The sequence below is a fragment of the Dreissena polymorpha genome, chromosome 4 (assembly GCF_020536995.1).
Source record: "Dreissena polymorpha isolate Duluth1 chromosome 4, UMN_Dpol_1.0, whole genome shotgun sequence".
Classification (NCBI taxonomy): domain Eukaryota; kingdom Metazoa; phylum Mollusca; class Bivalvia; order Myida; family Dreissenidae; genus Dreissena; species Dreissena polymorpha.
Genome location: NC_068358.1, coordinates 143,127,411 through 143,142,430, shown reverse-complemented (window position 1 = coordinate 143,142,430; position 15,020 = coordinate 143,127,411). Strand labels below are relative to the sequence as shown.

Sequence of the window (15,020 nt, the reverse complement as noted above, 5' to 3'; positions counted from 1 at the left end):
ATTAGTGCTGTCCTAGATTAGCCTAATAAGACTGTACAGGCTACTCTGATACCATTAGTGCTGTCCTAGATTAGCCTAATAAGACTGCACAGACTACTCTGATACCATTAGTGCTGTCCTAGATTAGCCTAATAAGACTGTACAGGCTACTCTGATACCATTAGTGCTGTCCTAGATTAGCCTAATAAGACTGCACAAGCTACTCTGATACCATTAGTGCTGTCCTAGATTAGCCTAATAAGACTGCACAGACTACTCTGATACCATTAGTGCTGTCCTAGATTAGCCTTATAAGACTGCACCGGCTACTCTGATACCATTAGTGCTGTCCTAGATTAGCCTTATAAGACTGCACCGGCTACTGTGATACCATTAGTGCTGTCCTAGATTAGCCTAATAAGACTGCACCGGCTACTGTGATACCATTAGTGCTGTCCTAGATTAGCCTAATAAGACTGCACCGGCTACTGTGATACCATTAGTGCTGTCCTAGATTAGCCTAATAAGACTGCACAGGCTACTGTGATACCATTAGTGCTGTCCTAGATTAGCCTAATAAGACTGCACCGGCTACTGTGATACCATTAGTGCTGTCCTAGATTAGCCTTATAAGACTGCACCGGCTACTGTGATACCATTAGTGCTGTCCTAGATTAGCCTAATAAGACTGCATCGGCTACTGTGATACCATTAGTGCTGTCCTAGATTAGCCTTATAAGACTGCACCGGCTACTGTGATACCATTAGTGCTGTCCTAGATTAGCCTAATAAGACTGCATCGGCTACTGTGATACCATTAGTGCTGTCCTAGATTAGCCTAATAAGACTGTACAGGCTACTCTGATACCATTAGTGCTGTCCTAGATTAGCCTTATAAGACTGCACCGGCTACTGTGATACCATTATTGCTGTCCTAGATTAGCCTAATAAGACTGCACCGGCTACTGTGATACCATTAGTGCTGTCCTAGATTAGCCTAATAAGACTGTACAGGCTACTCTGATACCATTAGTGCTGTCCTAGATTAGCCTAATAAGACTGTACAGGCTACTCTGATACCATTAGTGCTGTCCTAGATTAGCCTAATAAGACTGCACCGGCTACTGTGATACCATTAGTGCTGTCCTAGATTAGCCTAATAAGACTGCACCGGCTACTGTGATACCATTAGTGCTGTCCTAGATTAGCCTTATAAGACTGCACCGGCTACTGTGATACCATTAGTGCTGTCCTAGATTAGACTAATAAGACTGCACCGGCTACTGTGATACCATTAGTGCTGTCCTAGATTAGCCTAATAAGACTGTACAGGCTACTCTGATACCATTAGTGCTGTCCTAGATTAGACTAATAAGACTGTACAGGCTACTCTGATACCATTAGTGCTGTCCTAGATTAGCCTAATAAGACTGCACAAGCTACTCTGATACCATTAGTGCTGTCCTAGATTAGACTAATAAGACTGTACAGGCTACTCTGATACCATTCAGGGGGTTTTTTTACTAAGAAAGTGACGCCGATATTCGGCGTCTTCCCCTACCAGAATTTTCCCCCTAAAACTACCATTTCCCCTCCAAAAATATAATTTTCCACCAAAATATAATATTTTACCCTCAAAGAAATGTTGTTTTTTTCTTTTGGGAAGTCGACACTTATCCAATTTGTACCATGTACAACGATCTCGCTCTCTCTCTCTCTCTCTCTCCCGACGAACACTCAAATCTGGAAATCCCAGAGATTCTATATATATAGCTCTTAAATTACGTCATGGAAACCGGGCAACTATCGTATTAATCATGTGACTATTTTACTGGATTCCGGTCTTGCGCGAGAAGGGTGTTTCGTCAATTTATTACCGGAAACCAGTCGAATTATGTGAAAGCCAAGATATAAACGTTAAAACAGAAAAAAGTCTCACAATTGGCGTTCATACACGAACAAAATAAAACGTTCCGACTCGGAAAATATTAATTGCGTTGACGCATTTTTTAAGAATGAATCATCAAAAACCGTTGAAACCCAGCAGGATTGGGAGGTACATGTAATCAACATCGATTAATACTGTCGGATTATTGTGAAAGTGAAAGTAGACAATCGGCAGATGCCGCACCTTTCCCTTCCAATACTGTAGCAGATCTTGATCGTCAACCCATTCATCATGAAATTGAAATCACAATATTGACATTGTTCTCCGGCCCCAGTTGAAAACTATTCCCATTATTAGATCTACCCCTGCAACTTTATTTAGGACTTTGACTTTAATATCATACTTGTTCATGTGTTTAAGAACAAACAGGTCAGAGACATGCCTCTTTTTCTAAAAAAAACCCCTGAAGTCTGTAGGCGAGTTATTGACATTGAAATGAACAGTTTTTATTTTTTTCCCAAATATGTCTGTTTTGCGCTCAATTTTCCCCTTTTACCCAGCGTCCAGCGTCTTCCCCTTTTTCTAAAAAAAACCCCTGCCATTAGTGCTGTCCTAGATTAGCCTAATAAGACTGCAAAGGCTACTCTGATACCATTAGTGCTGTCCTAGATTAGACTAATAAGACTGCACCGGCTACTCTGATACCATTAGTGCTGTCCTAGATTAGCCTAATAAGACTGCACAGGCTACTCTGATACCATTAGTGCTGTCCTAGATTAGCCTAATAAGACTGTACAGACTACTCTGATACCATTAGTGCTGTCCTAGATTAGCCTAATAAGACTGTACAGGCTACTCTGATACCATTAGTGCTGTCCTAGATTAGACTAATAAGACTGCACCGGCTACTCTGATACCATTAGTGCTGTCCTAGATTAGCCTATTAAGACTGCACAGGCTAGTCTGATACCATTAGTGCTGTCCTAGATTAGCCTAATAAGACTGCACAAGCTACTCTGATACCATTAGTGCTGTCCTAGATTAGCCTAATAAGACTGCACAGGCTACTGTGATACCATTAGTGCTGTCCTAGATTAGCCTAATAAGACTGCACAGGCTACTGTGATACCATTAGTGCTGTCCTAGATTAGCCTAATAAGACTGTACAGACTACTCTGATACCATTAGTGCTGTCCTAGATTAGCCTAATAAGACTGCACAGGCTACTCTGATACCATTAGTGCTGTCCTAGATTAGCCTAATAAGACTGCACAGGCTACTCTGATACCATTAGTGCTGTCCTAGATTAGCCTAATAAGACTGCACAGGCTACTCTGATACCATTAGTGCTGTCCTAGATTAGCCTAATAAGACTGTACAGGCTACTCTGATACCATTAGTGCTGTCCTAGATTAGCCTAATAAGACTGCACAGGCTACTCTGATACCATTAGTGCTGTCCTAGATTAGTCTAATAAGACTGTACAGGCTACTGTGATACCATTAGTGCTGTCCTAGATTAGCCTCATAAGACTGCACCGGCTACTCTGATACCATTAGTGCTGTCCTAGATTAGCCTCATAAGACTGTACAGGCTACTGTGATACCATTAGTGCTGTCCTAGATTAGCCTAATAAGACTGCACAGGCTACTCTGATACCATTAGTGCTGTCCTAGATTAGCCTCATAAGACTGTACAGGCTACTGTGATACCATTAGTGCTGTCCTAGATTAGCCTAATAAGACTGCACAAGCTACTCTGATACCATTAGTGCTGTCCTAGATTAGCCTAATAAGACTGCACAGGCTACTCTGATACCATTAGTGCTGTCCTAGATTAGCCTATTAAGACTGTACAGACTACTCTGATACCATTAGTGCTGTCCTAGATTAGCCTAATAAGACTGTACAGGCTACTCTGATACCATTAGTGCTGTCCTAGATTAGCCTCATAAGACTGTACAGACTACTCTGATACCATTAGTGCTGTCCTAGATTAGCCTAATAAGACTGCACAGGCTACTCTGATACCATTAGTGCTGTCCTAGATTAGCCTATTAAGACTGTACAGACTACTCTGATACCATTAGTGCTGTCCTAGATTAGCCTAATAAGACTGTACAGGCTACTGTGATACCATTAGTGCTGTCCTAGATTAGCCTAATAAGACTGCACAGGCTACTGTGATACCATTAGTGCTGTCCTAGATTAGCCTAATAAGACTGTACAGACTACTCTGATACCATTAGTGCTGTCCTAGATTAGCCTAATAAGACTGTACAGACTACTCTGATACCATTAGTGCTGTCCTAGATTAGCCTCATAAGACTGTACAGGCTACTGTGATACCATTAGTGCTGTCCTAGATTAGCCTAATAAGACTGCACAGGCTACTGTGATACCATTAGTGCTGTCCTAGATTAGCCTAATAAGACTGTACAGACTACTCTGATACCATTAGTGCTGTCCTAGATTAGCCTAATAAGACTGTACAGGCTACTGTGATACCATTAGTGCTGTCCTAGATTAGCCTAATAAGACTGTACAGGCTACTCTGATACCATTAGTGCTGTCCTAGATTAGCCTATTAAGACTGCACAGGCTACTCTGATACCATTAGTGCTGTCCTAGATTAGCCTCATAAGACTGTACAGGCTACTGTGATACCATTAGTGCTGTCCTAGATTAGCCTAATAAGACTGCACAGGCTACTGTGATACCATTAGTGCTGTCCTAGATTAGCCTAATAAGACTGTACAGACTACTCTGATACCATTAGTGCTGTCCTAGATTAGCCTAATAAGACTGTACAGGCTACTCTGATACCATTAGTGCTGTCCTAGATTAGCCTAATAAGACTGCACCGGCTACTGTGATACCATTAGTGCTGTCCTAGATTAGCCTAATAAGACTGTACAGGCTACTCTGATACCATTAGTGCTGTCCTAGATTAGCCTAATAAGACTGTACAGGCTACTCTGATACCATTAGTGCTGTCCTAGATTAGCCTCATAAGACTGTACAGACTACTCTGATACCATTAGTGCTGTCCTAGATTAGCCTAATAAGACTGCACAGGCTACTCTGATACCATTAGTGCAGTCCTAGATTAGCCTAATAAGACTGCACAAGCTACTGTGATACCATTAGTGCTGTCCTAGATTAGCCTAATAAGACTGTACAGGCTACTGTGATACCATTAGTGCTGTCCTAGATTAGCCTAATAAGACTGTACAGGCTACTCTGATACCATTAGTGCTGTCCTAGATAAGCCTAATAAGACTGTACAGGCTACTCTGATACCATTAGTGCTGTCCTAGATTAGCCTAATAAGACTGTACAGGCTACTGTGATACCATTAGTGCTGTCCTAGATTAGCCTTATAAGACTGCACAAGCTACTGTGATACCATTAGTGCTGTCCTAGATTAGCCTAATAAGACTGCACCGGCTACTGTGATACCATTAGTGCTGTCCTAGATTAGCCTTATAAGACTGCACAAGCTACTGTGATACCATTAGTGCTGTCCTAGATTAGCCTAATAAGACTGCACCGGCTACTGTGATACCATTAGTGCTGTCCTAGATTAGCCTAATAAGACTGTACAGACTACTCTGATACCATTAGTGCTGTCCTAGATTAGCCTAATAAGACTGTACAGACTACTCTGATACCATTAGTGCTGTCCTAGATTAGCCTAATAAGACTGTACAGGCTACTGTGATACCATTAGTGCTGTCCTAGATTAGCCTCATAAGACTGCACCGGCTACTCTGATACCATTAGTGCTGTCCTAGATTAGCCTCATAAGACTGTACAGGCTACTGTGATACCATTAGTGCTGTCCTAGATTAGCCTAATAAGACTGCACAGGCTACTCTGATACCATTAGTGCTGTCCTAGATTAGCCTATTAAGACTGTACAGACTACTCTGATACCATTAGTGCTGTCCTAGATTAGCCTAATAAGACTTTACAGGCTACTCTGATACCATTAGTGCTGTCCTAGATTAGCCTAATAAGACTGCACAGGCTACTCTGATACCATTAGTGCTGTCCTAGATTAGCCTAATAAGACTGTACAGACTACTCTGATACCATTAGTGCTGTCCTAGATTAGCCTAATAAGACTGTACAGGCTACTCTGATACCATTAGTGCTGTCCTAGATTAGCCTCATAAGACTGTACAGACTACTCTGATACCATTAGTGCTGTCCTAGATTAGCCTAATAAGACTGCACAGGCTACTCTGATACCATTAGTGCTGTCCTAGATTAGCCTATTAAGACTGTACAGACTACTCTGATACCATTAGTGCTGTCCTAGATTAGCCTAATAAGACTGTACAGACTACTCTGATACCATTAGTGCTTTCCTAGATTAGCCTAAGAAGACTGCACAGGCTACTGTGATACCATTAGTGCTGTCCTAGATTAGACTAATAAGACTGCACAAGCTACTCTGATACCATTAGTGCTGTCCTAGATTAGACTAATAAGACTGCACCGGCTACTGTGATACCATTAGTGCTGTCCTAGATTAGACTAATAAGACTGCACCGGCTACTGTGATACCATTAGTGCTGTCCTAGATTAGACTAATAAGACTGCACAGGCTACTCTGATACCATTAGTGCTGTCCTAGATTAGACTAATAAGACTGTACAGGCTACTGTGATACCATTAGTGCTGTCCTAGATTAGACTAATAAGACTGCACCGGATACTGTGATACCATTAGTGCTGTCCTAGATTAGCCTAATAAGACTGCACCGGCTACTGTGATACCATTAGTGCTGTCCTAGATTAGACTAATAAGACTGCAAAGGCTACTGTGATACCATTAGTGCTGTCCTAGATTAGACTAATAAGACTGCACCGGCTACTGTGATACCATTAGTGCTGTCCTAGATTAGACTAATAAGACTGTACAGGCTACTCTGATACCATTAGTGCTGTCCAAGATTAGCCTAAAAAGACTGTACAGGCTACGCTGATACCATTAGTGCTGTCCTAGATTAGCCTAAAAAGACTGTACAGGCTACTCTGATACCATTAGTGCTGTCCAAGATTAGCCTAATAAGACTGTACAGGCTACTCTGATACCATTAGTGCTGTCCTAGATTAGCCTTATAAGACTGCACCGGCTACTGTGATACCATTAGTGCTGTCCTAGATTAGCCTTATAAGACTGCACAGGCTACTGTGATACCATTAGTGCTGTCCTAGATTAGCCTAATAAGACTGCACAAGCTACTGTGATACCATTAGTGCTGTCCTAGATTAGCCTAATAAGACTGTACAGGCTACTGTGATACCATTAGTGCTGTCCTAGATTAGCCTAATAAGACTGCACCGGCTACTGTGATACCATTAGTGCTGTCCTAGATTAGCCTAATAAGACTGTACAGGCTACTCTGATACCATTAGTGCTGTCTTAGATTAGCCTATTAAGACTGCACAGGCTACTCTGATACCATTAGTGCTGTCCTAGATTAGCCTAATAAGACTGTACAGGCTACTCTGATACCATTAGTGCTGTCCTAGATTAGCCTAATAAGACTGCACAGGCTACTGTGATACCATTAGTGCTGTCCTAGATTAGCCTAATAAGACTGTACAGGCTACTCTGATACCATTAGTGCTGTCCTAGATTAGCCTAATAAGACTACACAGACTACTGTGATACCATTAGTGCTGTCCTAGATTAGCCTCATAAGACTGTACAGACTACTCTGATACCATTAGTGCTGTCCTAGATTAGCCTAATAAGACTACACAGACTACTCTGATACCATTAGTGCTGTCCTAGATTAGCCTAATAAGACTGTACAGACTACTCTGATACCATTAGTGCTGTCCTAGATTAGCCTAATAAGACTACACAGACTACTCTGATACCATTAGTGCTGTCCTAGATTAGCCTCATAAGACTGTACAGGCTACTCTGATACCATTTTAATCCATGTTCCCAGAATGAGGCTCAAATCATAACAATTTGAGACGCGTTCTGAGATAACAGGGCTTAATGCATTTGCGTAAATTGTCATCCTAGATAAGCTTGTGCAGTCTGCACAGGCTAATCAGGGACAACACTGTCCACTTTTATGACATTCTTTGTTTAAATGAAGTCTCTTCATAGCAAAAATCCAATGTAGGCGGAAAGTGTCGTCCCTGATTAGCCTGTGCACAGGCTAATCAGGGACGACAATTTACGCACATGCATTATGCCCAGTTTTGTCAGAACGCGACTCATTTAATCTGAAGGCATCTCTTATACACAATTAAAAACAAGAGGGCCTGAAAGGCCCAAAGTCACTCACCTGAGATAACAAGATATTATCGGGACAAATCTTCTGACCAAGTTTCACGAAGATCGGAAATTAAATGTGGCCTCTAGAGTGTTAACAAGGTTTTACTAAAGCCATATACGGAAAAATGCCCGCCCCTGGCAGCCATGTTTTTCAACCAAAGGGCATCATTTTTGAACTCTTCCAAGATATTATTGGGATGAATCTTTTGACCAAGTCTCATGAAGATTGGACAATAAATGTGGCCTAAAATTTGGTAAAGATTGAATGAACCGACTCCTCTCAGGTGAGCCAACTAGGGCCATCTTAGCCCTCTTGTCTGTTAGTGTAGTGTTAACCTGATTAAATGTAAACCATATAAGGATATATATAGCCATATGCCCCTTGGCAGCCATGTTTTTAAAGCAAAGGTTACCATTTTTGAACTCATCCAAGATATCATTGGGACAAATCTTCTGAGCAAGTTTCATGAAGATTGGAAAATAAATGTGGTCTCTAAAGTGTTAACAAGGTTTTACTATAGCCATATTAGGAAAAATGCCCCGCCCCCTGGGGGCCATGTTTTTCAACCACCCGGCATAATTTTCAAACTTGTCCAAGATACTATTGGGATGAATCTTCTGACCAAGTTTCATGAAGATCAGAAAATAAATGTGGTCTCTAAAGTGTTAACAAGGTTTTACTATAGCCATATTAGGAAAAATGCCCCGCCCCCTGGTGGCCATGTTTTTCAACCACCCGGCATAATTTTCGAACTTGTCCAAGATACTATTGGGATGAATCTTCTGACCAAGTTTCATGAAGATCAGAAAATAAATGTGGTCTCTAAAGTGTTAACAAGGTTTTACTATAGCCATATTAGGAAAAATGCCCCGCCCCCTGGTGGCCATGTTTTTCAACCACCCGGCATAATTTTCGAACTTGTCCAAGATACTATTGGGATGAATCTTCTGACCAAGTTTCATGAAGATCAGACAATAAATATGGCCTCTAGAGTGTTAACAAGATTTTACTATAGCCATATATAAGCATTTAAGGAAATAGCCCTGCCCCTTAGCAGTCATGTTTTTCAAGCAAATGTAATCATTTTCGAACTCATCCAAGATATCATTGAGACCAATCTTCTGAGCAAATTTCATGAAGATCTGAAAATAAATGTGGCCTCTAGAGAGTTAACATGGCAAATGTTGACGCCGCATGACGGGCGACGCACTACAGACAAAAAGCGATCACAAAAGCTCACCATGAGCACGTTGTGCTCAGGAGAGCTAAAAACACCATCTACCTTTAAACTCAATCTCAATCTGTTGTTGAAGTTCTGCTGTAGACTTGTCTAGCTGCTTCTTCTCACTTGACCATTTCGCTGCAACCATTCAGAATCAGTGTATTTTAACCATTTACCACTCAGATATGCACTTTAACATGTTGGTAGTCTCTTATGTTGGTAGTATGTCCGAAAATCAAATTAAATTTATAAACTTTCTTTCAAGATCACATCCTTTCTAACCACAATTTCACTCTGCTTCTGAGCGGAAAGGGTTAAAAAGGGCGTGGCAATTTGTTTTTGCTGATGTAATTTATTGTATCGATGAGAAATTCTGGGATTTCAGACAAAAAATATGAGTCCCACTGTTTTAACATTCATGGATTTTCAATTACCGTAAATCTACGAATATAATACGCACTTTTTTACCTGCCGATTTTTTCTTCAAGTAGGGGGTGCATATAATATACGAGTTTAGAGCAAAAACAAAATTTGTCCTGTGCAAATTTTCAACTTAATCGCTGTTATTCGCTTCGCGGCAGTCATTTTGAACTACACCATTACATCAAAGGGGTGCACCAGGGCTCGCGCTGTCGTTCGCCATTTGAGTCTTTTGTGAAAATATTGAGACTTTGGCTCAATAAAAATCTTATTTGTGAAAATGAGAAAATCTTGTAAAATTTCATTGAAAACATCCGCCATTTATATTGGACTGGTTTTCTATATTTGTCTCTTTGTTTTAATGAAAGTGTTTGCAATTCGAACAGTAAACGAAACCCGGTCTGTACCCGATTATGAGACATCGCTTGATTTTATTGTTATTGAAGTGCCCATGGTAGCTGGCCAATCAACATAGCGACTGGACGCTAAATCGTATAAAGAGATTAGCAAATAAAAATAAAAAACTGACAATACCTGTAAATAAATATTTCTTAGCTGACCACTATTTATCTTTCTACCGCATATTTACCATATCTGAAGTAAAGAGTGGTAATTAAATTATTAGTTTTATGATGCTAATAGAGTCTATTACACCTGTCTGCCATTTGCCCAATTAAATTGAAAGGTGATAATTGATTAATTTGTTTTTTACACCCAAACTAGCCTTAATGACAGCAGCGTATTTTAATTAAAGAGATCATGAAAAACACAAGCGGTTTAATTGTATTTTCAGTTATATTAAAATATCGAGTTTGTAACTCGAAAAAAAGAAAAAGTAATTCATCTAGACAACTATAAAAACGTAAGTAACCATTTTGTCTTCTTATTACTTTATTATTATTATAATTATTATCGTCCTGAATATTGTCAAATTGAATAAAATGTGAAAACAAAAAACAGCGTCTCTGCTTCTTTCTTTTGTAATAATGACTGCTTGACCCGGACGTCAGCAAGGGGCCCGTGTGTTATCGGTTACAATCAATGGTAATATAAACAATAGACAGAGATATTTATTATGCAACTGTCATAACAACAGCACTATAACACATCCCGATCAATATACCGGGGTAACAGATAGTTGACAACACCAAATTGATTTGCTATTTTCACAACACAAAAATATATATATTGACACATTTTTTGGAAATGGCCGATTTCGGACACTGATTTTTTTAGTGCGTATTTTACTCGGATTTTCAATTTTTACCGATAAATTTTGACCAAACTCGGGGGTGCGTATTATGCACGAGGGCGTATTATATTTGTGGCTTTACGGTATAGGCACATTAAAATTACTAACCAACTTATTTCTGGATATCCAATTTATAGCAGTAAATTATGTATAGCACTAGCTGTCTGGAATGTGATAAACAAGACCTTACTCCTGTAGGAAGGCAGACAGGTGTTACACAAAATGAATGAATAAAATATTTTTTGCCATATCAGAAATCCTCGGTTGACTAGCAATAAATTGTCTTCTTTTAACCACACAATTGAATGAACAAACAGATTCTGCAGTGTCTCTTTAATACACCATCTGATCACACCAGTAATTAACCTCCAGACCAGACAAAGTCTCATCTTCATTTAACCTCTTAGAACACACATTTCCTTAAAGGTAAACATGTAAAATCCTAAACTGAATTGTTGTTATGCTTGTTCCACAAAGATAAGTGACTGTGTTCCTATATATGTGTAATCATTTAACCAACTTACCTCAATTTATTTTAATTTTGAGCTGTTGTATTTAAAAAAATCATAAACCTAACTAATACTGGTTATTTTGGAAAGTGAAATCAATAACATCACTCAAATATCAAACAAATAACATCAACTTACTGATATTATTTTGTATGTTGTATATCTCTGCAGACTGATCGTCAATTTTCTTCAGTTTTTCCTGGATAGGGGCCAACTGTTCATCCACCTGTTTCACAGAGTCCTTAGACTGTGTCAGCTTATCTTCTGTTTCCCGAAGGTCAGCCTCCAGCTACCAAAAATCACATGGTGATACTAATTTTGCAAAAAAGATTTTTTTGATACTTGGGTACAATTCCTGTATGTAAGTTATTAAACAAAAAAATGTTTACCAGTCATCTAAATGAACACAAAGTATAATTTAAATCAATTTGATGAGTAGCAGAAACAGTTTTTCAATGTAAGGTACTGACCAAAACAATGTACATTTCATAAAATACCGTAGGTTTCCACGTATAGCGCGCAGTGTTTAACCTCCAAAATTCAAATTAAAAAGCTTGTGCGCGCTATGCATTGATACAACGCTATCCTGGCTGCTAAATTGGTAAAAAGTATGTTGTGAAATCGTAAATAATCAAAATGGCTGCCATGTTTTTTTTCCAGAAAACTACCACCCTATAATCGTACAGACTGAGGGGCCATCGTCGAAACAACAAGAAGTCGCTACTGGTAGATATGAATGCAGTAGAAGAAGTTTTGGTCAAAAAAAAAATTTGTTTGAATAAACTTGCGGACATTTCTTTGTTTGTGTTTTTACACTTCTTTATTGATGAATTCCGATGGGGATTGTTGTCGACATTCCGGAGAGCAGGCGAGGGGAGGTGCGAACGAGGTCTTTTTTGCGGGTAATGGTAGGTGTGAAAGGGGGTCATTTTGCACTTCGTTATTGGCAGATGTTATTGAGTAATATGTGCCACGACTTGTTAAGACGCTAATTGACATTTAAGACACTAATTGACACTTGAGAACGTGAAGATATGCAATTGCATTTTGTGTGTATAAATATTGAACGTTGAACAGTGGTGTACCTCAACAACTGTATCCCTGTCTCCCATGCGACATTCAAATTTACCGGCAAATGTCCATGCTTTCCCCGAGGAAAAATCACACGATGTACACTAATTCTTATTTTCTCACGTTTTTCACGAAATGCATGTGGACTGTTAATCTTTTGCTAGAAAATTACAAAATTGTCAGAAAAGTATAGTGCTATGCAACCCATGCTCCTAATCATAATAACGCATTTTGAATGCTTAATTAAGCTTTCCAATGCCCCGGATTATTGGATAGTGCAATAGTAAAATGGCGGCCATTTTCGGTCTGATTTGGTGGTTTTATTGTCTTTAAATATTTTTTTCTCCATTTTTGCATTTAAAAAACAGCCTGCTCGCTATACACGGTAGCGCGCTATACGTGGAAACCTACGGTATGTAATTTATCTTTGGGATTTTCCTCCTCTGTCAAAAACAGGAGTTTTAGTAGTAAAAAAGTCATTAAAACGTTCTCAAGTGTTTATTTATGTTTAAATCAAGCATTTGATGATTCAGATTTAAAGCAGCAACCAAGGTACGGACATGAGCAAACTGTTGAATTCCAAATACAATATCTAAACAAGCCTTCCAAGGATTGAAATAATCCAAAAACAAGAGCACTGCATAACGGGTGCTACGCTCGGCTGCAAAAGCTTGTCAGAATTTTTTTTTTTTTTTTTTTTTTTTTTTTAGAGGTCACAGTGACCTTGACCTTTGACCTAGTGATCCAACAAGAGATGTGTTCGTCAGAAACACAATGCCCCCAGTGCGCCACTTTGACAAAAACCTTTGACAAATCAATCATTAGAGTTATAAATAATCAAAATAATAAATCTGTACAGTAACTGTGAAAAGAACTTCAATTCTTGGTAAGGAAATATATAATATGAGATTTATAATTATATAAATTACTTCCCTTTGTCTCTAACAAATCTCTATTTTTAGTAGCAAATAATTAAAAGCCACTACCGTGACTGTAGATTCACCACTCAAAATGTGCAGCTCCATGAGATACACATGCATGCCAAATATGTAAAGTGGCTATGTTCAATATTGAATAATTATCTCCCTTTAAAGCTTATTACTTCCCTTAAATATGTATTTTTTACCGTAGACCTTGAAGGATGACCTCGACGTTGACCTTTTACCACAATGTGTTGTCAGAAACACAATGCCGCCTACTGCGCCGCTTTGATTTATTTAACGAAAATATATACGTGGGCAGGTCAGATGTCCATTTAAAGCTTATTACTTCCCTTGACTTTGTTTTTTCGACCCTAGACCTTGAAGGATGATGTTCACCTTGAAATTTCAAATCTCAAAATGTGCAGCTCCATGAGATACACATGCATGCCAAATATCAAGTTGCTATCTTCAATTTTTTTAAAGTTATGGCCAATGTTAAGGTTTTAGCGCGACGCCTACGGTGGACGGCGAGCTGGCAATGACAATAGCTCGGGTTTTCTCCGAAAACAGCCGAGCTAATTAAACAAACATTACCAAGAATTAGCGCCTTGTTTGATAAAAACGCAAATGCAAAAAGGTTGATGTTTCAAAATTTGTTGGTAAAAAAATCACTTTTTGAAACACTATATTGATTTAATATTTCACATTTTGCAAAACTTGTTTTACACAAAATGGCAATGACAAACCCTGTATAATCCTACCTTCTGTGCAGTCTCCTTGTTCTGTTTTAAATGCTGAATCTCAACCCTATAGAGCTTCAGTTTTTCATCCTGAAACATAACATGAAACACTGTTCACCTTTCCAACAAACAAAGACTAAAAAACGTACACCATAATAGCAAAATTCAAATTGAGATTTGTTAAACACGATACTTATGGCCACATAGGTTGCCTTAGCAGTGTATGCCGTGTCTGCCCAGCATCAGGGAGATCTTAGATTGTATCCCCACTGTGGGAGCATTCTTGAGATCTCCCAAAAAGACAAGTACTAGTTCTAACCAGGAAACGGACTAGAGAGCATTTCAATAAACCTTCCACTTTAAAATGCAATCAAGCCAATTATAAAGTTTTAAACTTAATTGCCAAAGGATAAGCCTCAAAACAAGGTACCTGTTCTTTCTTTGTCTTCTTGATGCTCTCCAGGGCTTTTACATATCGCGTAGACGCAAATATGGCATCAAACTTCTCCTTCACTGCCCTTCCCTCACCCAGAGGCCTGAATTAATGTTCATTATCATGGATTGGAGTATTCTAAATCTGATACTAGTTATCTACTTAAGATATTGACCAATGAAAGTTCTTGTTACATTTGCGCTTTAATTTTAAATCCAATTTTCACAAACTTTAAAAAAATTGAACATAATTAAAGCCTGTGTGAAATGCA

The 15,020-nt window shown here is 39.1% G+C and overlaps 1 protein-coding gene across 5 annotated transcripts in view; it reads right to left on the bottom strand.

Annotated features, from left to right (window-relative positions):
• The window catches only part of LOC127877166 (DNA repair protein RAD50-like), a 116,706-nt gene that overhangs the window by 92,606 nt on the left and 9,080 nt on the right, over positions 1 to 15,020 (bottom strand). For all 5 annotated transcript variants that reach the window (XM_052422826.1, XM_052422823.1, XM_052422822.1 and 2 more), the window contains exons 7-10: positions 14,747 to 14,852; positions 14,338 to 14,406; positions 11,721 to 11,871; positions 9,462 to 9,539 (exon numbers count right to left, since the gene is read on the bottom strand). In XM_052422826.1, coding sequence (XP_052278786.1) covers positions 9,462 to 9,539; positions 11,721 to 11,871; positions 14,338 to 14,406; positions 14,747 to 14,852 — 404 coding nt within the window. The remainder of the gene's footprint in view (positions 1 to 9,461; positions 9,540 to 11,720; positions 11,872 to 14,337; positions 14,407 to 14,746; positions 14,853 to 15,020) is intronic.